The sequence below is a fragment of the Sparassis crispa genome (assembly GCF_003851025.1).
Source record: "Sparassis crispa DNA, contig_000005F, whole genome shotgun sequence".
Lineage (NCBI taxonomy): Eukaryota > Fungi > Basidiomycota > Agaricomycetes > Polyporales > Sparassidaceae > Sparassis > Sparassis crispa.
Genome location: NW_020939752.1, coordinates 256,266 through 278,225, shown reverse-complemented (window position 1 = coordinate 278,225; position 21,960 = coordinate 256,266). Strand labels below are relative to the sequence as shown.

At 50.5% G+C, this 21,960-nt stretch overlaps 9 protein-coding genes across 9 annotated transcripts; 4 read left to right on the top strand and 5 right to left on the bottom strand.

Annotated features, from left to right (window-relative positions):
- Positions 1-9: 9 nt before the first annotated feature.
- SCP_0601050 (hypothetical protein) lies at positions 10-1,768 on the top strand (the record flags this gene model as incomplete). Its single annotated transcript, XM_027759239.1, has 8 exons — positions 10-31; positions 86-294; positions 343-720; positions 773-1,008; positions 1,063-1,215; positions 1,278-1,337; positions 1,409-1,547; positions 1,610-1,768. The coding sequence occupies 8 exons, from the start codon at positions 10-12 to the stop codon at positions 1,766-1,768; spliced, it is 1,356 nt and encodes a 451-aa protein (XP_027615040.1).
- Positions 1,769-2,716: 948 nt separating this feature from the next.
- SCP_0601040 (hypothetical protein) lies at positions 2,717-3,391 on the top strand (the record flags this gene model as incomplete). The annotated part of the gene is made up of 1 exon (XM_027759238.1): positions 2,717-3,391. The coding sequence occupies one exon, from the start codon at positions 2,717-2,719 to the stop codon at positions 3,389-3,391; it is 675 nt and encodes a 224-aa protein (XP_027615039.1).
- A 605-nt stretch (positions 3,392-3,996) lies between these two features.
- On the bottom strand, positions 3,997-5,803 carry SCP_0601030 (hypothetical protein; the record flags this gene model as incomplete). The annotated part of the gene is made up of 15 exons (XM_027759237.1): positions 3,997-4,108; positions 4,171-4,266; positions 4,321-4,380; positions 4,433-4,445; positions 4,505-4,534; positions 4,585-4,609; positions 4,662-4,804; positions 4,858-4,959; positions 5,013-5,095; positions 5,150-5,202; positions 5,261-5,280; positions 5,381-5,424; positions 5,481-5,530; positions 5,580-5,652; positions 5,718-5,803. 15 exons carry the CDS (start codon positions 5,801-5,803, stop codon positions 3,997-3,999), a joined length of 990 nt encoding a protein of 329 aa, XP_027615038.1.
- Positions 5,804-6,400: 597 nt separating this feature from the next.
- SCP_0601020 (hypothetical protein) lies at positions 6,401-7,733 on the bottom strand (the record flags this gene model as incomplete). Its single annotated transcript, XM_027759236.1, has 7 exons — positions 6,401-6,547; positions 6,608-6,724; positions 6,775-7,062; positions 7,115-7,178; positions 7,243-7,306; positions 7,464-7,581; positions 7,632-7,733. 7 exons carry the CDS (start codon positions 7,731-7,733, stop codon positions 6,401-6,403), a joined length of 900 nt encoding a protein of 299 aa, XP_027615037.1.
- Positions 7,734-9,051: 1,318 nt separating this feature from the next.
- On the bottom strand, positions 9,052-10,948 carry SCP_0601010 (hypothetical protein; the record flags this gene model as incomplete). Its single annotated transcript, XM_027759235.1, has 15 exons — positions 9,052-9,253; positions 9,314-9,400; positions 9,472-9,534; positions 9,600-9,612; positions 9,668-9,697; positions 9,750-9,774; positions 9,841-9,989; positions 10,075-10,164; positions 10,218-10,300; positions 10,354-10,406; positions 10,462-10,481; positions 10,538-10,575; positions 10,636-10,685; positions 10,735-10,810; positions 10,863-10,948. The coding sequence occupies 15 exons, from the start codon at positions 10,946-10,948 to the stop codon at positions 9,052-9,054; spliced, it is 1,065 nt and encodes a 354-aa protein (XP_027615036.1).
- Positions 10,949-11,470: 522 nt separating this feature from the next.
- SCP_0601000 (Serine/threonine-protein kinase CHK1) lies at positions 11,471-13,529 on the top strand (the record flags this gene model as incomplete). Its single annotated transcript, XM_027759234.1, has 12 exons — positions 11,471-11,504; positions 11,560-11,602; positions 11,680-11,933; positions 11,986-12,050; positions 12,102-12,284; positions 12,346-12,427; positions 12,478-12,585; positions 12,641-12,722; positions 12,788-12,895; positions 12,954-13,035; positions 13,090-13,383; positions 13,446-13,529. The coding sequence occupies 12 exons, from the start codon at positions 11,471-11,473 to the stop codon at positions 13,527-13,529; spliced, it is 1,419 nt and encodes a 472-aa protein (XP_027615035.1).
- A 285-nt stretch (positions 13,530-13,814) lies between these two features.
- SCP_0600990 (Metacaspase-1A) lies at positions 13,815-16,164 on the bottom strand (the record flags this gene model as incomplete). Its single annotated transcript, XM_027759233.1, has 21 exons — positions 13,815-13,841; positions 13,893-13,950; positions 14,005-14,050; positions 14,103-14,121; positions 14,178-14,258; positions 14,311-14,388; positions 14,442-14,455; positions 14,512-14,536; positions 14,595-14,606; positions 14,662-14,694; positions 14,750-14,767; positions 14,817-14,863; positions 14,917-14,979; positions 15,037-15,183; positions 15,234-15,315; positions 15,375-15,490; positions 15,551-15,693; positions 15,755-15,769; positions 15,829-15,948; positions 16,008-16,019; positions 16,076-16,164. 21 exons carry the CDS (start codon positions 16,162-16,164, stop codon positions 13,815-13,817), a joined length of 1,245 nt encoding a protein of 414 aa, XP_027615034.1.
- Positions 16,165-16,749: 585 nt separating this feature from the next.
- SCP_0600980 (hypothetical protein) lies at positions 16,750-17,822 on the top strand (the record flags this gene model as incomplete). The annotated part of the gene is made up of 3 exons (XM_027759232.1): positions 16,750-17,489; positions 17,545-17,708; positions 17,764-17,822. The coding sequence occupies 3 exons, from the start codon at positions 16,750-16,752 to the stop codon at positions 17,820-17,822; spliced, it is 963 nt and encodes a 320-aa protein (XP_027615033.1).
- A 761-nt stretch (positions 17,823-18,583) lies between these two features.
- SCP_0600970 (hypothetical protein) lies at positions 18,584-20,900 on the bottom strand (the record flags this gene model as incomplete). The annotated part of the gene is made up of 5 exons (XM_027759231.1): positions 18,584-18,737; positions 18,798-19,066; positions 19,120-19,442; positions 19,492-20,500; positions 20,556-20,900. 5 exons carry the CDS (start codon positions 20,898-20,900, stop codon positions 18,584-18,586), a joined length of 2,100 nt encoding a protein of 699 aa, XP_027615032.1.
- Between the last annotated feature and the right edge of the window lie 1,060 nt (positions 20,901-21,960).

Sequence of the window (21,960 nt, the reverse complement as noted above, 5' to 3'; positions counted from 1 at the left end):
AAGGGGACAATGGTAGTGGTGAAAGGTGCAGGTTTGTCGCCCTTACTCTCGACTGCCGGATCACTACTGACCATATGTTTCTTAGCGTCTGACCCTCAACATCAGAGGGGCTCACCCGAATCAAAGAACAGGTCCCGGACCTCGTCGCTCTTCGGCAATGCTGGCTTTTGGATAGCAACTCAAGTTTTTGCTGTTGTCAGTGTCGTGGTATATACATATCACTACGATGGAGCGGGCATCGACAGGAAGTCAGTCGCCTCAATCAGTAAACTATCGCTGCCTCCCCAATCTGTGGTGAGAAGTACCTACCTGCGTGTCTGTGACGTTGACTCACTCAAGCAGCTTGTGGACCCCCTTTTATTCGCTGTTGTAGGCAATGACGGGCGCTTTCGGGAAAATTCCTTTAAGACACACTTCAGTCCGACAAGTAGCACGCCGCCGTTCTTCCAAATATTTGACCCTGCGTTCCTCTCAATATTGGGACCTGCCCCGTCAATCCGGGCCATAGCTTCCAACCCAGGCTTTGCATTTGCACACGAAGCTCCGATTTGGGTACCCGAAACAGACGAAGTCTTCTTCTCGAGCAACGACGGAGGACCCCTCGGTTTCAGCGACATTGATCACAACAACGAGGTGGCAAAAATTCATCTGAACGACGTCTTTGACGCCTTTGCTGCATCTGGTAGCACCACTTCCCCAGTCAATGTATCTGCGACCAGGGTGAGTTGACCTGTACTGCAAACGTTCAGGTGCATACTTACAGCTTGCGAAGGTCGATCTGCCGGACTCCGTGCAGATGACGAACGGCGGAACGGGTCCATTTCGATCCGCGCTCCTCCTGATCAGCTCGGGAAGAGGCCCGTTGCCTCCATCCTTGGCAATCGTCAACCCTTCCTACCCGTACAATGCCACCGTCATCCTCGACAACTACTACGGCAGACAGTTCAATTCGCTCAATGACGTGAAGATCCATCCGAAAAGCGGGAACATCTTCTTCACCGATGTCACGTAAGTTAGTCGCCTTCTGGGAGTGTGATTATTCCCCATAATGCTGATACCCAGGTACGGGTTCTTGAACCACTTCCGCCCGAACCCACTCATGCCCAACCATGTGTATCGCTTCAATCCCAACACCGGTTCTGTGCGAGTTGTTGCAGATGGCTTTGACAGGCCTAATGGGCTGGCATTCTCTGCGGATGGAAGGAAGGCTTACATGTAAATCTTCTACATTCTCCGATTTTACGTGGGTATTAATTCCACACACACCAACCTTGAAGCGCAGACAGCGGTGCTGCACGTGGATTCCTGGGTCCCAATCAGACGGAGCCCGCTACTGTGTAAGCTGTCTCGCCTTCTCCGCATTCTGCGGAAGACGAAACTCACTTGTCCTTCATTGTTCGTGAGATAGCTATGTCTTCGATGTCGAACGCGGCATCGAACGATTCCACAACCGCCGAGTGTTCGCATATGTCGACACGGGCGTCCCAGACGGCGTGCAGGTAGACAAGAGCGGCAACGTGTACGCGGCGTGCTCGGACGGCGTACATGTGGGTGCTCTCTTCCGCGCAGGGCCGCAGCCGAGCTATCTAACTTTGACTGATGCATGCAGGTGTGGAACGAGGAGGGAATGCTGCTCGGAAAATTCTTCTTGGGGACCGCTTCCGCGAACATAGCATTCGCGGGGAAGGGCAGGTTGGTGATTCTCGCGGAGACGGAAATATTCTTGGCACAGATTGCGGCGGACGGTGTAGATGTGTCTTTCGCGTGAGCGACTGGCCGTTTGTTCAGATTTGTCTCTACAACCGAGCGACATGGGCGCGATTCGGAAGGACGCTCAATTGTACTCGCATTCTCGCCTTCTGTGCGGGCGGCTGTCTTCGTTTGCTATATTTCTGATTGTGTACGAGTACTGAATCAAAAAATGTGCACCATCGTCTTGGATTGAATTGACCTCACCTCCAACACGCGAAAACACATCTGACCCGTTATCTTTGTATTGCAGTCACGGGGCTCTCACGCATGTCGACTCGCATTGACCACAGATGACGTCTCGGGACGTACAGGCACCCAATCATGGGGCATCTGTGCATGGTGAGGTTTTCCTCGAGGATCGTAACTGCTTCGGAAGCATGCACGCCATATTAGCACTATCACTGGGGGAAAAATGATAGGTTCCGAGGTTGGTCAGTGAGGAGGCACACACAAATGACTTAGAGCTCGAGGAGATATGCCAATGGTGGCGCGCGACATAGCAGCCAAACAGAAGCTGCGGAAATGGAGCACTCTGGTAGACGCTCGGATGCGATACGCTTGGCCCAGAACTCTCGGGATCTAGGCCTGAGACGGTTGGTGTGGGGACAAGAACATATATTCCGGTGACCCCACATAGAGAACTGAAAAATAAAGCGAAGAGAGGAGAGGAGAGAACTGAACTATGTGACACATGTATCGAATATAGACCCGAAGGAGAAACAAGGAGGAGTAGGCGACACAGTGCACTTGGAAGTTGGAAACGACATGCTATCTTAGATCCAGATCCACGTGTTGCCTAGCCATAGTTGGATGCCTAAAACTCGCGTAGGCCTCGATTGTTTTGTTTCTTTCTTGAACTTGACAGGAGACTTGGAGGCTGGCCACCCTCTCTCCGAATAGCACTTGTTCCCACCGCTGAAGTACTTATACCCCTTCTCTCCTAAGCGGTGACCCAACACTCCCCATGGCCGTTGTGAGCTGCGACATATCGACACCAACCTTCCTCGGTCGTCAGACAAACTATTTTCCCGGTCCATCTTCTCCTCAGACGACCTCATGCAGAAATCTGCGCATCAGGCCTCGACCCATCCCAAACTCGTACTGGGCCACTCCATATCTCGTAGCTTGCGAGTTTCCATACTGCCCGCTCACACCGACGCAAATTGCTCACAAACACACGAAGCAGAAGCTAGACGCTCTGCTACTCGCCGGCGTGCGCACCTTCATCGATCTCACCGAGCCACACGAGCTCTTTCCGTACTTCCCCCATCTTGAAGCCCGCTGCGCACTCGCAGGCATCGACGTGCGCGAGGTCGAATACCACAACTTCCCGATCCGCGACCGGGGCTTACCCGAGAGTGTGGAGTTCGTACGTCGCATCATGGAAGTACTCAGGGACAACGAGCACCGCGGCCGCGTCTCGGCCGTGCACTGTCGAGGGGGAATCGGGCGCACGGGCCTCGTCGTCGGCTGTTGGCTCGTCGAGAGCGGCATCGCGAGGGACGGGGCAGACGCCCTGCGCATGATTGCGGAGGAGTGGAAGACTGTCGACAAGTGCAAACGATTTCCATCGAGCCCGGAGACCGGCCCGCAGTTCGAGTTCGTCAGGAACTTTGTCCGCGCTGGGCAGGTGCAGTGATGCGAGCCGTCCGCTTCCGCTTTGGCTTGCAAGTGTTGTTGTTTGACGCGATCTATACATCTGCTTAGATCTGTCATCGATCGATGTGCGTCCCTCTTCCCTCTTCACACTCCAGCCCTTTGATTTCCTCACATGTGGATCGATTTAGGACTGACGAACGTCGATGACACTAATACTCACATGAACGTTGACGCCGTCATGAATACCCATCCATTTACGCCCCATCAGTCGTCTATCTCATCTTCTTAACTTATTACGCAAGATTTTTGCTGTTGCTCCCTCTCTTCCACATACTATGTGTACGCGTACATCGTAGTAATTGAGTCGTCGAGGTATACCCATTGAATAATACCATTTTCTACGTTGCACCTACAGACTTGTACCCTCGCCTCTCGGACTTTCCATCGTCTTATTTCCTGGGTGCTCTCGGGTGGTTTGCCGTTGGCGCGAGTTCGAGCAGATTGACCTTCGTGTTAGTTTCAGAATACGGTCGTGGTGCATGCGTCCTTCTATCGAGCACTGATCGAGTATTGTGCAATGCCGACGTTTTGGCGAGATGCACCCTTCATGATGGAGCAAGCGCGTGTGTATGATCTCTCAACTAGTTATACAGCAGATGGAATAGAGCGGTCTGCGTGGTGCACGTCAGGGAAGGCTTCCTGCGACCAACGTTCATCGTCAATGTCGCTGGTGGAGGAGTCCACGTCGGGAAAGGAACTGGATGATACACCAATCAGAAGTTGTGGTGCATAAGGAAAGATACGAGAAGTCACACGTACGGATTGAGGGTGATATGAGTTGTCAGAAGAACCGGTTCGCCTGCAGGAAGACCAAGCTTGCTGAGCCACGAAGTATGACCGTTGGCCTCTCGTGTTCTGTATGAAAGAGTGAGGCGGTCGAAGGTGGTAGAGAGGGAGCATTTAACGTACCTCCCAAACAAGTCAGCCATACTGAGAACCGAGAGCACACACCGGGAGGAGGCTATCGCGCTGAAACAGAGATGAATGTCGCGAACCATAATGATGGAACAGAAATGCTCGCCTAATCGTTACGCCTGTCCACAGATAACCTTCATCAGTCTTGTAGGGTAGTACTCATAAAGAATTGGCATACCAGGCAGAGAGAAAAGGACACTCATAGCAGCTGCGTGAGAATCAGATTCACGCGCCAGGGAGCAATTAGTATTTGCACACAATTCAGATCCATCAAGACCAATGTCTAAGTCACGCTGCGTTAGCATTTTTCAGCGTCTAAACAACTGCAGACTTACCACGCTGATAATGTTAACCAAGAAAGTCACAACGAAATACCACACTCCCTGCACACAGATCACCGACAACAGCTCGCTGCGCTTACAGCTCCTGTACAAGGCATACACCGTCAAGACCAGGATAATAAAATCGTAGCCGACGGCTGAGGCGACAGAATTTAGAATAGATGCGACATGAAGGAGTACAAGCACGCACTGTAAGCGTAGAAGCCCGCCAGTCTATCAATCCCGTTAGTATTAGCTAGGACGCAGGTTCCAGAAACTGCATCATATTGTGCCTTCAGGCCCGTGAATGCAACTGCAGGTAAGAATGAATGAGCATGTCTGCGTCACTCTGCCGCTCCGACTCACCAACCATAGCAAACGCCCAATGACCCAGACATAGTGTGATCAGTAGGAAGCGTATTCGCATGCTGCATGACCATATCGTCAGCCTAGATGAAACGCTCAATCGCAGTGGTCACGGAGATAGACTGTAAGCACTCAACGTCCTGATGCTGAGGTTCATACTTGCGCAACAGACAGCCATACATGCGACTAACTACAGAAGTACCCTGCGTCAAATGGCAACAGCCAATTGGTATCGAGAATAAGCTCACCGATTCGGCATCAAGCATAGCTTATGGTCTACTTGAGCCTCTGCGTTGAAGGATTGAACACCGGAACACGCACCTGTCCAGGCGTGAGTCTTAGAACACGAACACAGCGTTAGCACGCACCCCGACAATGAGCCTCTTTTACACGGAGCCGACTCATGATGAGACTGCAATAAACAGTTCATTGTGAACACAGTCAATGGGATTGACCAAGAGGACCCACACAAAGAGTAAACAACAGATCATGGTATATCTTCCCAGGAGGTAAGGTACCTACGCCCGAGGTCAATCTCTGGACGCAGAGCATCGCCCTGGAACATACGTATGGCCATTTGAAGACAAGCTTTCTCGTCAACAGATTCCACTCTACATGGATGGTGAGCAGAAAGTGCCACCTGAACCGAAGAATAAAATCAGAGGAAAGTCAAGCTGAAGGCGAATTTGGGAGAGCAATACTTACCCATAGAAGCCAACCAGGAATACAATAGTCTGTTCAAGCACAAAGACTGTGAGCTCAATGACCTCAGGATCTTTCCAGTCTACCATCTCTTGGGTGAGGTCTCGCAGCCAACAGCGGTTATTCCACCAAGTCAGATATCAAGGAGTTTCTCGTGGGAGGTTTTTTGAGGCTGGCATCGAAGAAGCAAACCTGCGGAGTCGGAGGGTACTTCTGCGAAGCATACAGCATGGCGACATGGTGAAGCTCATCACCAAGCGTACGTAATAAGGACTAGGATTTGTATGGCGTTGCCCGTGCTACAGAGGCCCAGGAAATTGTACTTGCGGCCAACGACGGGTAAGGCCGCCGGCCGTGATGAGTCTGAAAGAAGGCCGGCGCCATGGCACTGGACGCCGGCTTTGAAGTTCTCGGTGCTGATCCAATCATGGTGACGATGACACAGTCTGGCGCTTGTTTGAGCCTCTGCCCACCTCGTTTGCTTGATATTTGCACACCATGAACAAATCGCATAGTAACACCGGGACATGATAGATTGCATACACGAAAACAGACGGTTGCCTATACGAATGACCTTAGAGAGCTCTGCACGTAGAACAATGAGCAGGAATTAGGGCCGCGTTGTCCCAAGGCGACAAAGCGATCCAGCTGGGCTGGCTCCACATGCTCAGGCTCGAAATGGCCTCTCAAATCCAAGCACGAGTCAATACATTCACCTCGGCTTCCCAGTTGACTCCATCAAGTGAACTTAACTTGACCAGATGCAGTTGCTCGAAACGTAAACCTGTTAACCGTGCCGGTGAACCATCTCGCCTGGGCGGCACTGCGTCCTCCTGTATGGCCCTCCGTCATCAGAACGATCTCACAACAAATCAAAAGACGTGGCCCCTCACCATGAACATGTCACGGAAAGATGCAGCAACCATCGCCGCTAGCTTGCAGCGGTCCACCACGGAACCTTCGTCGTTGTTAACTTGCAAAACTCGCGCCCACGGTGTGCACCCTGGCCACTGGACTCAAATTTGTCTCTGAGAAACATCATAAGACAAGAGAAGCTCACAAAGATTTGAAGCATAATGAACTGATGGTTCCGGATCGACTCGACAGGCTCACGCTTGCCATCCAGCCGCAACGTCGATGGATGCAGACATTCCGTCATCGAAACACCCCGTGGAGATCGGAGTGACAGAGAATCCTTGAATAGAATGAAGTGTTTAGCAGGCTTCGTGAAGGCACTTTCCTGTGGCAAAATGTATTGTCCCGGCTGGTAGCTGGTTGGAGTGTCCTGTGGCCGTAGATACCTATAGTTGAAGCTTTCTTCTCCGATACTCTCCAAGCGAAGTTGGTTCTAAAGACTTTATGAGACTGTAAGATGCCAACAGCAGATTGAGGGCACTCACATCTTCTGACAGCACGGTCGTGAACACCGACTCTGTCACTTCCGGTAGACCAGTGATCGGCGGGCTGAACACAGGGAAAGGGCGCAGTGCGTCAGACATATTGGGGAAATGTTAAGAAGAAGACTGACCACCGGACGCTCTTATATCCTGTCGTCAAGGTGGCCACAGCATGATTAACAGCCTCCGACCCCACTGAGATAACTATAGGATAGTGAGAAGGCCACGTTTTTCTATTGAGCCGCCGCGCGTTTGCATTATGACATCATGTGCACCGTACAATGGATGTGTAAACAAAGAGCTTGTCAGCCACTCATGGGGATGGGCCAACCGCAACAACCCCGGCACTCACCGTCAAAACCGAGTACTGTGTCCTGTGCACCGTCACCTAGGCGAATTTGTACGAGCGTCCACAGTAGACCATGATTTTCATGAAGGTTGCGCCAAAAGTTCTCAAGAAAAGAGGTTACCTGGATGAACTATTAGGTGTGCAAATTCAGGGTTGGAAAGCTCTACTTACGATGAACGAGAGTGCGAATTCGCCTGCATCGGCATTGAGCCTAGCACCACCATGTATGAAACACTCCGTGAGTGGGATAAACTGCCGTTTGTCGTTTGACATCGACTCCCAGATGGGCAATCACAGAGACTGACAACCTCAAATTCACAGTTTCAAGTGATAGATTCATCCAGCGCGCACACCCGAGTGTCGAACCAGAAACTGATATCGCAGAACTACTTACGCAAAGCATCGACGAGTGCTCTTATCGAAATTGGTGGCAGTGCAATCATTCCGAACCAGAGACACCACAGACGCCGTAGAAACTTTCGACAGTAGATGTAACCAAGCTTCAGTCAGTTAAAACCGAGTGCAAATCAAAACATTCACTTGAGGTTCCCAATTAATCCCATTCTTCGAGGACACCCCAACCAGCTGAAACAGCTGGTCAAAGCGCAAAACTAATCAAAAGACCTGAGATGCCATCTTCTTAGGGCACTATTTGCTCCTGCATAGTGTCGACGTTATAAGAGAAACGAACGAACAATCGAAGAGGATGACCACCTTGAAGAGGAACCATCCTCGCGAACTCCACGAGACACATGGCCGACTGAAGGTCTGTGGATCGCTCCCACGGTAAAAGTAATGGCCACTAGACAACAAACTCAGTTCGTGAATCCAATCTCGGACAAGTGTGGAATAACACATGTGTAAGCGGATTCTGATGGGTCCGTGCTTGAGGAGCATAGCAGGTGCGTACTTCTAAGTCGATCCGTGATGGCGCGTCCAGTAACTCTCACTTGAACACCCCCTGGCATTTTCCGGCATTGATAGTACAGGAATTGGATGTAGAAACTCGGCTGGGTAAACAGAGATCCGTGCTCAAGCATGAACTGTGCCAGTTGGTAGCTGAACTAGCGGCCATAGTATGGTCTGCGACTCAATTCATTATAGCGTTCTTCACCAAGTTCCATGAGCCGTAGTTGCTCCTAAAGGCATATTTGAGCTACACCATAAGACGAGTAATTGCTCGTACTCACATTGGTTGTAAGTGCGTTACTGTAGACACACCTTACCTCCGGGACACGAAGCGCATGCGTGAAAGTGCATGAATGAGCTTGTCAACAGTTCATGCAATCGAGCAGCGACAGAATACCTTTAATTATGCACCACGTCCATAATGGCACTTACAACAAAGGAGAGGCTCTGCACGATCATTCGACGGAGAGGCATACCAAGAATCCCAGAAGCTAGCAATGTAGAGTGATGGTAGTGATACACAGTGTCAGAAGGAGAGACAAATGAAAATGCAGTAGGAATATATCTTGCGAAGAGCATGTGTATATGCACCTTCACATTACTGTACAAGTCCGACACGTCTGGTCCTACAGCCACGCGCAATTACCGATAGGTGGATATCGCATATGCCTCCAAAGACGGGTCAAAATTGGAGGTGTTTCGTCTTGCCTTCCATATCGCTGCCATAGCTCTGGACATCAACTCCCCGATTAACGAAGAGGCTGATTATCGACGAGCGTGACGTATCAGGCAGATCTCCAACGTGCGAAGAGAAGATGACGGCTTTCCCTATTCGTGGTCCACCTTCCTGAATCTCGAGGTCCAACGAATCGTCGCAGAGCGAACTGCAGGATGCGTACTAAAGTAAGATGAAGGACGCAACATGGTAGACATCTCAGACTTACAGATTTAGCTGTATGTTAGATGTGAATTGCGCACGCTTTACGGAGGCTGTACCGCCAGCAGTTCGCCCCTGAGACGACAATGCACTGCTGTTCAATATAGAATGGGAATGCCTATACTTCAGCCCCGACTACGACACCGTGTACTGATTAGCACACACCTTGTATTACTATCCTCCTGCAGTTTCACGAGCGAGACAACAGCTTGAGATGACGATATCACGCTGTCGCCAACCGATCCACGTATGAAATTTCAGATGAAAGTTCAAGGTTCCCTCGCAGCGCGTACCTTACAACGGTTGCTGGCAGGAAATAGCTAAACTCGTGTGGTAGACAGCCTGACACGTGGGAACGCACCTGGCACCGTGAAGAATACATTCATCACAGCTATGTATCCAGAGTTCATTGACAAGTAAACGTTGATAGCTAAGATGCCCACGATTTAACTCCAGTCCAGCAAATATCTGCAGAACAAGTTTAGTTCCTGCAATACAGAGCTCAGAGCGGGACATCAACAAAACGAGACATACTAAAACCACCATGTTCACCAGCAACATCGTGACGAAGTACCAGATACCCTGTCGGTAGAGCATATGCCATACAGGCGATACATGAGCAAGGGTTTTCGAGTACAGGCCAGCCACTGTGAAAACCAAGATGACAGCATTGTACACGGTAGCTGGAGAGTCACAGACGCGAGAATGCATGCCAGATAGTGAGCAAACGAGAGTCAAAGATACTCGGTGATACACAGGAATACGCACTGGACAGGTAGAAGGCAAAAATATCACGAACGTCACTCGAGTAGGGGTTCCCGCAAATACGCGTGCTAGCGTGTAAGTCAGTTAGAGCAGCTACATCGTATGTCAGAGATTTGCGATGGCTTTATTCAGTTGCACCAACGAACACGTTAATGCTGCTGCCCAAAGGCCAAGCGTAAATAGCCCAAGAACACCTCGCACCCAGAGCTTATTATGCCACAAGGTAACGCTGCAGACAGGTTAGGCATTCACTTGGGACAAATATCCAATTTGAAAGCTCACGTGCGAACGAAGAGATTGGTCGATGCAGCTGCTAGGGCGACATTACAAAGTAGCTGAGGAACCCATCGTGATAACTGTCAGGAATTGGAGGACATCAGGAAAACGTACGCAAAGTCCTTTCAGAGACTCTGCAGCATATAAAGTAGGTAAACAAGAAGATCAGGCTAGTTAGTGTCCTACGCACTATGACAAAGATTTGTATAGGTCTTCGACGTTGCAATGCTTCACAGGCAGGGAAACAGCATGGGAGACAAGGTGAGGTCGGATTGAAGGCAGACGCACAGAGAAATTAAGAATGCTAGCAGAACGTAACGAGCGAGAAGGTATGGAACCTAGGCGAGATATGAGTTACTAAGCGGCACAAATCAACGTGGTACTCACAAATGCCCATCTGAACTTGAGTCTGCGAGCTGCGAGAGGTAATTCCACATGGCGTAGCGTTAATAAAATGTGCCATCTGTCATGAATGTTAACTAGGAATTACATCTGGATCCGTAACGTTGACGCACCCATATACACCGAGCGAGAACATCACCACCTGAGAGAAGACGAAGCTTGTTATTTCCAGAAGTCTGGGACTACTCCAGTCGACCATATCATCGGGACACGCCTGTTTCGACGATACCGGGAAACGAGGCTCGTATGATTTGTCACGAAGAGAAACGTAAGAAGGAGTGCTGCATGAGGCTCAGTGGAGACAGTATTCCGTGAACAACTTGCCTGTGGATGCTTCAATCTGGGAAGACCACCAAAAGCGGAAATATAGTCAGAAAATATTAAGGTTGGGCTCAGCCATAACCATCCTCTGTCACGTGCAGGAGCCTTACATTGAAAATCTAAAAACTTCGCAGCACGCAGCTCTTTGAGAGAACCAAAAACTATAAAAATTTGGGATCCTTAGCCGCTAATTTTCATCGTTTGAAGAATTGCTGTCCGTCGAGTTGTTGCAATGTAGTTAGTTTTACAAGACAAGTGCAATGCACGTGACATTGGAGGGATATGGCTGAGGCTTGAGCCCAACCTTATCAAGTAGGTGTCACGTGCGCCGTGACCTGACGCGTTTAACGCCAAACGCGTTGCCGATCTCCTCCTCCTCCTCAGTCCTTTCCTGTCGCCAATGTCACAAAAACTCAAATATCCCAAAATTTCTGGTACATATCACTCTTTTCAGTCTTTGGTATTACAAACTTGATATTTATCTGTCAGGTTACCAGCTTGTACAACGCATTGGCGGAGGTGGCTTCTCAACGTACGTAAATCATCACATCCAGGATGTGACATCCTTCGCAATCGTTCTCCGAGTTGACATCGAGATCGAACTATCAGAGTGTTCCGAGCGGTACACTTTGAGGACCATCGTGTCGCAGCATGCAAGATGATTGCACTGACGGCCGACACTACCGCCAATGAACGCAGGTTGTTGGACAAAGAGATGAATGTACATCGAGAGCTAAAACACAAGAATGTTCTGGAGTTCATATCCTCAGTCACCATTGAGCCCAAAAAGAAGTCGCCGTATCTCCCTGGACTGTACATGCTCTTGGAGCTCGCTGCTGGTGGCGACTTGTTCGATAAGATAGGCATGTAGTTCATTCGATTTGCCTCTAGGTCTGGTCTTACTATTCACTGTAGCTCCTGACATTGGCGTCGGTGACGATGTTGCTCACTACTATTTTAACCAATTGATTTCCGGTCTGGTTCGTATGCCATCTCTGTAGCCATCGGCAACCACGCTGATGGCACCGCAGCACTACATCCACACAGAGGGCGTGTGCCACAGGGATCTGAAGCCCGAGAATCTTCTGCTCGACGCAGCAGGTACACTGAAGATCTCCGACTTTGGCCTCTCCTCCGTATACAAGCTGAAGGCCACTGGGGAAACCCGGCTCTTGAACGAGCGGTGTGGAAGCCTGCCGTATGTAGCGCCTGAGGTACGTGCCCAGCTTTCCTTCTCGCCTCTGCCGAGGAATATCCAACAGAAATTGTATACAGCTAAAGATAAACAAGCCATATGCTGCGGAACCGATAGACATTTGGGGCTGTGGAGTGATCCTGTTCACATTCCTTGCGGGCAGTGCGTCATCGACGTTTGATCTATGCACACCGCTTTGACATTATTCGCAGACACACCATGGGACGAGCCGACCAAGAAGAGTGAGGAATACTGTCGATATCTCAGCGGACAATGCTTCAATGATGACCCTTGGAACCGAATGGGCGAGAACGCGCTCTGTAAGCCGATGCTTTTTTGTGTGACTTCCGAATGATTTATATATGCGCCGTTCAGCTCTTCTCACAGGAATGCTTGCCATCCTCCCATCTCAGCGGATGACGTTGGGCGAGGTCTTCCAACACCCATGGGTGACGCGGTATGTCGTCTACACAGAATATCTGAATATGCTGCTGATATTGATGGGCTGCTCGTGCCATATAGACCAAGTCAGATCGCCGGTAAAGGCATGGCAGTCCTCGCCCAGCGTCTGACAGAAGCTTTGCGAGAGACAGGCGATCTTGAGATTGCTACACCAGACATGAATCAATTGTCAGTGCACCTTATTTTCACTTCGGTCAACTCAATCTCATATTAGGGTACATTACAGTGAGGTAGACGAAGACGGCGACACTATCATGAAGTCCGCCTCGCTCCACAAATCGCAATTCACACAAAGCCTTTTGCTCTTCGTACGTCATCATATAAGCACGCTGTTCCCCTGTCCTCACTTACGCGAGCCTCAGTCCCAAACGCAGTCCGGGCGGCGATACACGCCACACCTCACTCGCTTCTACTCTTCACTCAGGCGGCACGACCTGCAGCCGCTGGTCACGGCGGCGCTGACGGTGCTCGGCGTGAAATGGAAGCCGCCTATGGAGGAAACAGACGACGACGGGGACGGCGCGGGGGTGCCCATGCTGAGTGTACGCATTGGCGGGTTCGACAAGCGCAAGCTGATGTTCAAGGGTTGGGTCCTGCTCGAGGACTTCAACTATGGCGAGCGGGAGGGCACGTTCTGTGTCATGCAGAGGGATCAGGCGCGTGACTATCCATTCAATTCATCCAGCATCAGAATGAGGCTGACTGCTTTGTGCGACAGGGAAACCCGATTTCGTGGAGGCTACTGTGGAAGTCGCTGATCATGTCGCCTCAGGTGGAGCCGCATGTGCTCAGGAAGCGGTAGAGGGTGGCTGTGATGTTTTAATCTGTTAGATTCTTCTTTTATCTTGGTTTGGGATTCAGCGCGATGCTCCCGCCCTGCCAGGGCACAAAGGCCTAGCGACATTCATTGTTCGAGTTTCTGTACCATTATTACAACGATGTATAATTATGTACCACATAAACAGCAACTACGCACTGAATAACATCGTCATGGGCATTGAAGAACCATTGTACACAGTCCAGATAAATACACAGACGCACAGCAAGAAGCACACAGAAGCGTAAAGAGCCTTCGGAGAGATCGTGATTACATGATAAACTTCATGTTCGTGTCCTAGCGGCTATTGCGTCAGTTACCATCTAGCAAGAGAAAGAGGACACATGCAATGCGGTGTGAACTAGACAGCTGCGGCTTCTGACTGTACTTCTTGTTCAAAATCGCCCTGTAAATATCAGTCAACAGCCGATTCGCAACTTGTCCAAGCGAGTGTACTCACCGAATGTTTCTCAGCAGTTCCTGATAGCTCTGGTCTTGCTTGCTCGCTGGACAGTCGGTCAGTACGTTGTCACGCACACGTCCAAACAAAGGACCCACAAAGCGCTTTCGTAAACGCCTAGAGTTACGTAGGTGAGCGACGCCAGAATGTGAGCGAAAGTATCGATGACTCACTTGACTCATGGCGCCTACCGCTACGCCCCCCTCGTATATGTCAGCGCTGGTTTGCGAATCCATGCATCCGGCCCACGATATCTAGAAAGACCTGAGCAGGCCGGTTCCATGAAAGTCCAGAGCGAATACTTACGACATCTGCTGGAGTGGACTTCTCCTTGATGTGGGAGGGCGTTACTTGGCTGCCCTTCGCTTTACCGTCCGAATGATACTACACGAAAATAGTGAGCAACAACGGATGATTTATTTCGAGTGTCCTCTGACCTCATAAGGAAGATCTGGCCAACGTGCCCTGGTGAATTTCAATGAAACGGAAACAGAGATTGGAGAATACCGAGCACAGATCCAGAATGACATGACTGTGGGTATGATCACGATCCATCAGTCCGCTCTTCGCGACATTGATTAGACACGCACGTCAAAAATAGCCTGCAAGATGATTCGGATGAGTCCATGGACGTCGGCACTGCTCGAATCCACTTACAGTCAAACGGCAACCAGCAGGCAGGGGCTTGACCTAGTGGCATCCGTACGTGAGAGGATCGAGTGAACGGCAGTTCAGTGTCACCCACCAAGACTGTGTGCAGTAACTGCAAGACGTGAGCGGTTGTGAAGGAGGAAAAATTCAAGCAGACTCACGTCGTCCGTGAGGTGTCCGGTGGTGCGATAATCGGCAGGGAATATGACTGTTGAGAGGTCAAAAAAGAATACCGCGCGACATCGCAACAGAGACAAGCACCTTCGTCGAGGCCATCAATCTCGTCCCCGTCGATATCTTTCACTTGTCCTCCATGACCAGAGTCTATCATTGTTAATCTTTATCGTCGCTGAAGGTCAAACTATACATCGGATTACTCACAGTGGAGGAATAGCGAGTCATGTTTGTGGGCGCTCTGCACGAGCCAGTGCATCGCGTTAAGAATGTTCGCGCGTGTAGGCTTCTGACGCGGGTTGTGGGAGTCATCGGTCAGTAAGACAATATCTTCCGCCTTATAATTCCAGTGGTCTGATCGCGTGTCAGGGAGGTTTATCTAGCAGTGAAGAAAAATTGTTTACCGATAAGGTATTGCTGTACATTCTTGGCATCATTGATGCAGCCGTGGAGCTCGTTCGACTGACCGTGGTAATTGATGCCAATCTTCAAAACATAATCGATTGTCAGATAGACACTCTTAAAAGAGAGTCAGGTTAACTCACGCAGAGCGCCTTCCTCCTGCCAGTACACTTCGAGTACTCGAAGCGAGAATGCTGGCGAGACTGGATCGGCTGGACGGCCATTTCCGGCGCATGATGACCAACCACCGCGGGTCGCGCTAGTTAATTGAACGATCATATTTGTGTCAGCTAGCGACGCAAAGAATAGCACGACTTACAATGAGACGGGGGGTCGCGTTGCTGGGAAGAGTGCTTAGAATGGTGAACATGACCGTGGTGACTACTGTGGTGCTGATGGGTCCGTGTGTGAGTATTCACTACAGCGCGCGGCGCAATCTGGCCGCTTCCGTACTGCTGGGAACTGACACCAGATGATTTGAGTGTTTGCTTACGCTGGTTACTGCACAACTGAGATTACATACTCTGGAGTGTACGCCCTTTCGAAAGTGCGCTATCCGATGAGCATCGAGTGAGTACGTTACGAACAGATACTTACAAGGATTGATATGAGGAATAGTGAGGCGAATGAGGGTACGGCGATTGATGATGCGATGACTGGCTTGACGCTCCGATTGGCGCGAAGGGGACAACTGGACTGGAGCCATATCTAGTTTGCCTACACAGAAATTGAGGGTAGACTGAGAAATAGAGCCGTCACTTTGACAAGCAACGCACGGTACAGGAAATCTAATGCAAAATCGTGGTGAAAAGGCAGAAATACTGAGAGATGCCACAACACTCACGTGGGCTGATAAGACTGTCCAGGAACCTGCAGGTAAGAGTCCGGCGGAGAGCCTTGCGCACCGTTGGCGCCGCTAAAGTCCCACATCATGTTTGCGAGAGGTCGAGACAAACCTTGCAGCTATCCTCGATGAGTTCTGCGAGGAACGGGGGTGAGATGCGAGCTGGGCTTCAAAGGCGAGACAGCTTATAAGGTTCAATGGTGGACGCCGGCGCTACTCCCTGGCACACCGGATCTGTCGTGATCTCTTCAGGGAAGGACCACGTAACGTATCAGCCTAACTATGAAGCGCTGACGAGGCGCAAAGAGGGGATCCTGCATTTCTCACCTGCATTTCTGGGCGCTGGACGAAGATAAAGATCTTGGAAAGGAAATACATATAAACGCACACACGTGAGTGGGTAAAATGGAGACCTGCGCAGTCATGACCCGACTAGCCGCGTTGGACGGAAAACATAGCAAACTCTCCAATTTCAAGTAAAGGTGGACTTATGAACGACATGCACTCTTTCTGATCATAGGATTCTATCGTCATTACGTTGAATGCTGTGTGCCACGAGCGCCCAACCAGCGCCAGCGGCTTGGAAATCCGCCAAGCTAGTTCCAGTTTAGGCAGGTCCATTCTCCTCCATTTCTCTGCAAGCGGCGTCAAGGCCTGCTGTGGCAAACGCTCATATGGCTCCTCACACCACCACCTCTGACTCGAGCGACGATGATGAGACGCCAGAGACGTTCTCGTTCGGCTTATCCAAGAAAGCCGCCAAGGGTGCGCAGGATGCGCTCCAGCAATTTGCAGCCACGGAGAAGCAGAAGCGGAAAGAAAAGAACCGCGAGCGGGATCGGGTGCTGAAGGAACGCGCCGCGCGGGCCAAGGTGAAATCTGGGGGTAAGGGGAAGGGAAAGGTAGTGGTGAAAGAGAAGGCTCCAAGGGTTGACCAGGAGGTGAGTGACGAGGACGGAGACGAGGCGGGACGCGATGACTTGCGAGCCCGGATGGACAGAGCTATGAGGGAGGCGGAGGAGGAGGGCTCAGATGCTCTGACTGAGAATGGAGAGGATATGTCCGGCGAAGAAGGGTCTGCAATCTCAGACGATGAAGAAGAGGACTCAGAGAAAGACGACGAGGACGAGGAGATGGAACGGACAAGGGTCTACGCGGACGGAGATAGCAAAGACGAAGGTGAAAACGAGGCTGAAGACGGAGACGACGAGATGGGTGCTGAGGAGAGCGACGACGACGCTCCATCACCAAGAAAAAATTCCGCGCACCACGACTACCTCCCTGATCACCTCTTCAAGTCTGCTTTTGCCGCAGCTGCTCACTCAAGATCTCAACCCAAAGTCCCAACGAGCTCAGCTACCAAATCCCAGAAACGGAAGCGCGTGAAACGCTCGTCAAAAGAAATCGTCTTGGGGTACGCGGTCTCCGAAATATAACGAGCTCCTTTTCTAATCCATGACTTACACTAGCTCGCGAACGATCCGGACACTCCCCTCAACCTCAGGAGCCATCCTTTCCACCGCGCATCGCAGACTGGTTCCCCCAGCGAGAGTGAACGAGTTCGTGAAGCGCTCGCTGAACTTGAAGGGCAGAGCGGCAGACATGAAAATCAAGGGATGGGCGCGCAGGGCTGGTGAGCACTTCCTGTCGTTGTATCTTGAACGCAGTCTGACTCGTACGTCCGGAAGCCAATGTCGGTGTCATGAAACGAGACGGACCTGCAGCTAGATTCGTCCGAAGCCGATGAGATATCATGCAGTAAGACCACTAAATTCCGTCCCTGCGATTGGATACTGCACTCCGCATATACTTAACATTAGCAAAGCATACACTATTAGACAGGAGTTTCTATCCTACATATGCATTGGAAGCATACCTCACGAAGTACGCGATTTACACGTCGAAGGAAATCGCCTCAACACGTCGTCACAAGCCTCGGACCAATCACCGTACGTTATTAACGTTCGCTCAAAATTTGTAGTGTCCCAAAGACAGCCTACGAATTTAAAATCAGTCCTGTGAGAAGGGGGAGGGCCCGAAGGACTGACTCTGAATCTGCTATTCTACGCATAGTTTTTCAGACATGATCTCCAGGTTGTAATTTTTAGCTCCCCCAATTTGAGTCAGAATCTCTTCGGGATTGGTTGGTATAAGCTGTAGTACATGCTGTACAAGAATATGAATTGACGCCCCCCTGAGAGCCTATGTTGTCGGATGCCTTCCTATGTCGAGCACGTCTCTGCGCAGGGTAATGCAAAACCTCCCTAAAGGGCACACGCACTTTCAATGCACATCTCTCGAGTGACCGTCCATCCAGTAATTATATAGGATGGGGGATTCACTGCACTAATCGGGAGCAAGTCGTTTTTGCTTGTTCAAAAGTAGCATGGCGCGCACATGGCATACATAGAGTCACTAGGACACGAGCCTCTAACCTAGATAAACGCATCCGAGTCGGATGTGTATAATACAAAGTGCACAATACAATTTACACATCACAACTCTAGCTCACTTCAAGACATCATCACAAGCCTCGAACAAATTGTCATAAGTCATCAAATTCCGCACCGATGTGGGCGCCCATTTCCGAAGTCTTTTGGCCTGCTGTTTTTGCTCTTCGTTTTCATCCTTTCCCAGAGGATTCTGAGCTATGATAAGACGGCTACATATCCACGCGAAGTCAGACAAGCGTGTCTGATGTGTCCTGTTAAGCCAACTCAACAGCTCCGTGGGACCCGTACGGATCAAGCCGTTCCGCCCAGTAATGATGAGCGACACTGTAGCACCAGCAAATATCTCGAAGTACTCTTCCTTTAGTTCGTTCCAATCATCCTGGCGATCTGCGGGTCTGGGTCCTGCCAAGATCCTTTTGTACAGCACATAGAACAGGACATATACGAATGACTCCAGGTCGTGGTGGACATCCCGAACGACTGTTTTGCCTTTTTTAATTGCCTCCAGAAGCTCTAATGCCATAAATATGGCTGTACCCTATTTACATGAGCACCGTCAAGTCGAAAACAAATAAACCAATTGGTACATACACCCATTTCCGGGCCAGGAGCTGCCTCGGAAGCCGAGACGCCAGGCTTGAATGTCCAATGAGTGGACCTCTCTTGGGGTAGTTCATTTGAAGGGATTGGAATTACATAAGCGCCTGTGCTGGTGTGTTCCAGCTTTCGTACTGGAACCGCAACGTAAGGCTCAATATCAGCCTTCGCTGGCAGCGAAGCCAGTTCCAAATCAGCCAAGAAGCCCTCGAAACCCCTTGGTGGCACATCGTCCTCGTCATCGAGGTACGGAAGGAAGACATTGCCGGCACTGACATCTCTGTGCAGTATACCCAAGGAAACTAATCCCTGATGGCCTGTCGATAATGTCGGCCAGAATTCATGCATAAGGAACGTTGAATGTACCAATTAGTGCCGCACGAAAGCCTAGGATGAGCTCCTCCTCCGAACGATAGTCCCAGAGAGGCCGACCGACAGTACTTAACGTCAGTCGATGCAAGACAGCATCCTTGTCCACTTCAGAGAAGCCACGTAGTCGGCTTATACTGACTTTGATAGCCTGCATGCGTCCAGGGAAAAATACATCTCCTCCGGTGACAAACTCCGCAATTCCCCGCAGTCGGGATTGTCGCACCTTGTCGTAGATCTCGGTTTCGGATATGCGTGTTGCAGAGCGCCAAGCAACCTTCAGAATGACACGTTGACTACCCATGAATGCGTTCCAGGTGGACGTTCCTCTGCCGAGCAACGACAGAGATGACCAGATCGGAGGACCAACTGTTCGCCACTCGCGTGTATCGGATCCACCCATGGTCACCCGGAAAGATGGGTACTCTTCTTGGTAACACGTCTGCCCTGGCAAAAGCTCCACGGTACTATCGTGACCGAGAGCTGTCGCAGACAAATCGCACAACAAACGACGGCTCACGCGTATGAATTGTCTCAATCCCGAATCAGTGATGATGTCGTATTCCTTGGACAATGTGACGCCACGACGATCGAACATCCCCACACAAAATTTGGTGCCAAAGATGAGCATGCCTAAGACGAAGAGTTGGAAGGGACGTGCGGAAAGTGTGATGCGGGCGTAATCTGCTCCCTGAGCAAGGAGAGCCTTGATGTAGTTTGCGTCAGGCTTGGAAGGAATTGGAGTGTCCATTGAATGAAGTTTGACCTCGATGAAACTTGCAGCTTGTCGCCACAGTATGTCATGGGGATCAAGCTCGTCCGTGAGATCTACATCTCGCGAGCTGGGAGGTGGGACTTCCGCAAGAATGAAGTCTGGCTTCTGCGTAGGAAGAGCTGATTCTTTTTCATTTGGCGGAATATCATTCATGCTGACAAACTGTCGATTGTAGGAACGGGGGCATCCGTAACGCTTCCCCGCCCCCTCGATTGTGCGTAAAATACGGGACTGGACAGTCCAAGCAAAATGAAGTTGGGAAGTGACCTAAGATCGTTGAACATACCAGGGGATCGTACATCTCCTCCTCCTCGCCTCTTCCCTTAGAAACCATAACCAGTCTTCCCAGATCTTGGACATGTCTCTCTCGAATTGTGGAAAATACGCCATCCACGAAATCCGTAGTAGGGAAGCGAGAGAGCTTGGAGTCAATGATCTTCTCCAGTACGCCGTCTACTTGGTACGTAGTGTAACCGATGAGGTCGTGTTTGAGCTGCGCTCGAGTAAGGTCACTAGAGGTGTGAGGACTGTAATTCTGGATAGAGCCGGCATTGAGCCTGCTCGGAGAGGTCAGTTCAGCGGCATGGGGTTGATACCTGGTGCCAGCACGCCGACTGGGAGTCGTCGTCATAGTACTTGTAGGATACCAGCTAGAACCTAGTACAAACCATGTAAGCATATGTCTGCTGGACACATATGTCAGATTCTCCCTTACAAGGTGCAAGCCGAGGAAGTGCTCGAGGCCCGGACGTTGTTCCTTGCGTCGCGTGTAGTCTCCCAAAGGCAGTTGTAGATACTCTGCTTCAACGTTCTTCGTGACTCAGGATATCCGTATCTGACGTCGCTAAGTGGGGCATAACATCTGATCGCGTACGTAGTCACGTGCAAAAATTCCCTCCCGGGCCACCGTCGCGCCACCTGGCCGGCCCACCGCCAAGTGACGCCGCCAAGTCTCCGTTCACTATGGTGGCAGTATGGTGGCATTTAGGTGACGGTTCAATTTCTGAGACTGGCGCCCCGTCATTGGTTCAGTTGCCTGTCAACATGATGGGTCATCATGCTAAACCCCCAGTCACTCTGTCGGGGCGAGCAACAGGAGCTTGGTATCTCATAGAGTAGCCGCGGCTGGGCAGATAGTGTACATAGTAATGACCTTCACGGTAAACATATATGCATGCCTCAGCCTACTCCTATTACAGCTCTTCTACTACTTCATGTCATCCACATAATATCTGGCAGCCAAAAAAAAAAATCTGCCACTGCATAACTCACAGCACGAGCTCCACTAAAAGGGCACATGCTGCCTAGAAAGTGAGCACACAAGTGTCGGAGCGACGTGGCCTTCGTACCATAGCCAACATCCAAGATAGATGGTGTAAATTCCAGCCCAAATACCAACACACCATCAGGCCATAAGCATGTGCAGGGATGGGATCAGTGTCAGAAGTGGAACCGCATCCCGTGGAACAACTTGAAAAACATCGGAACACATGCAGTGATGTTACTTGCCATGGCCTCGTGCTCTTCTCCACCCACGGTCCATACATCAGGAAAACCTAACTTTCTCTTATGGACTTATTTAGACTTTTGGGTCTGACAACCCTTATTTAAGGCCATAAGTGTTCAAATAAGTCGAATTTCAGACACGGGAATATGCCTTAGGCCCTCTTTGTCCTTATGTCCTTAAATAA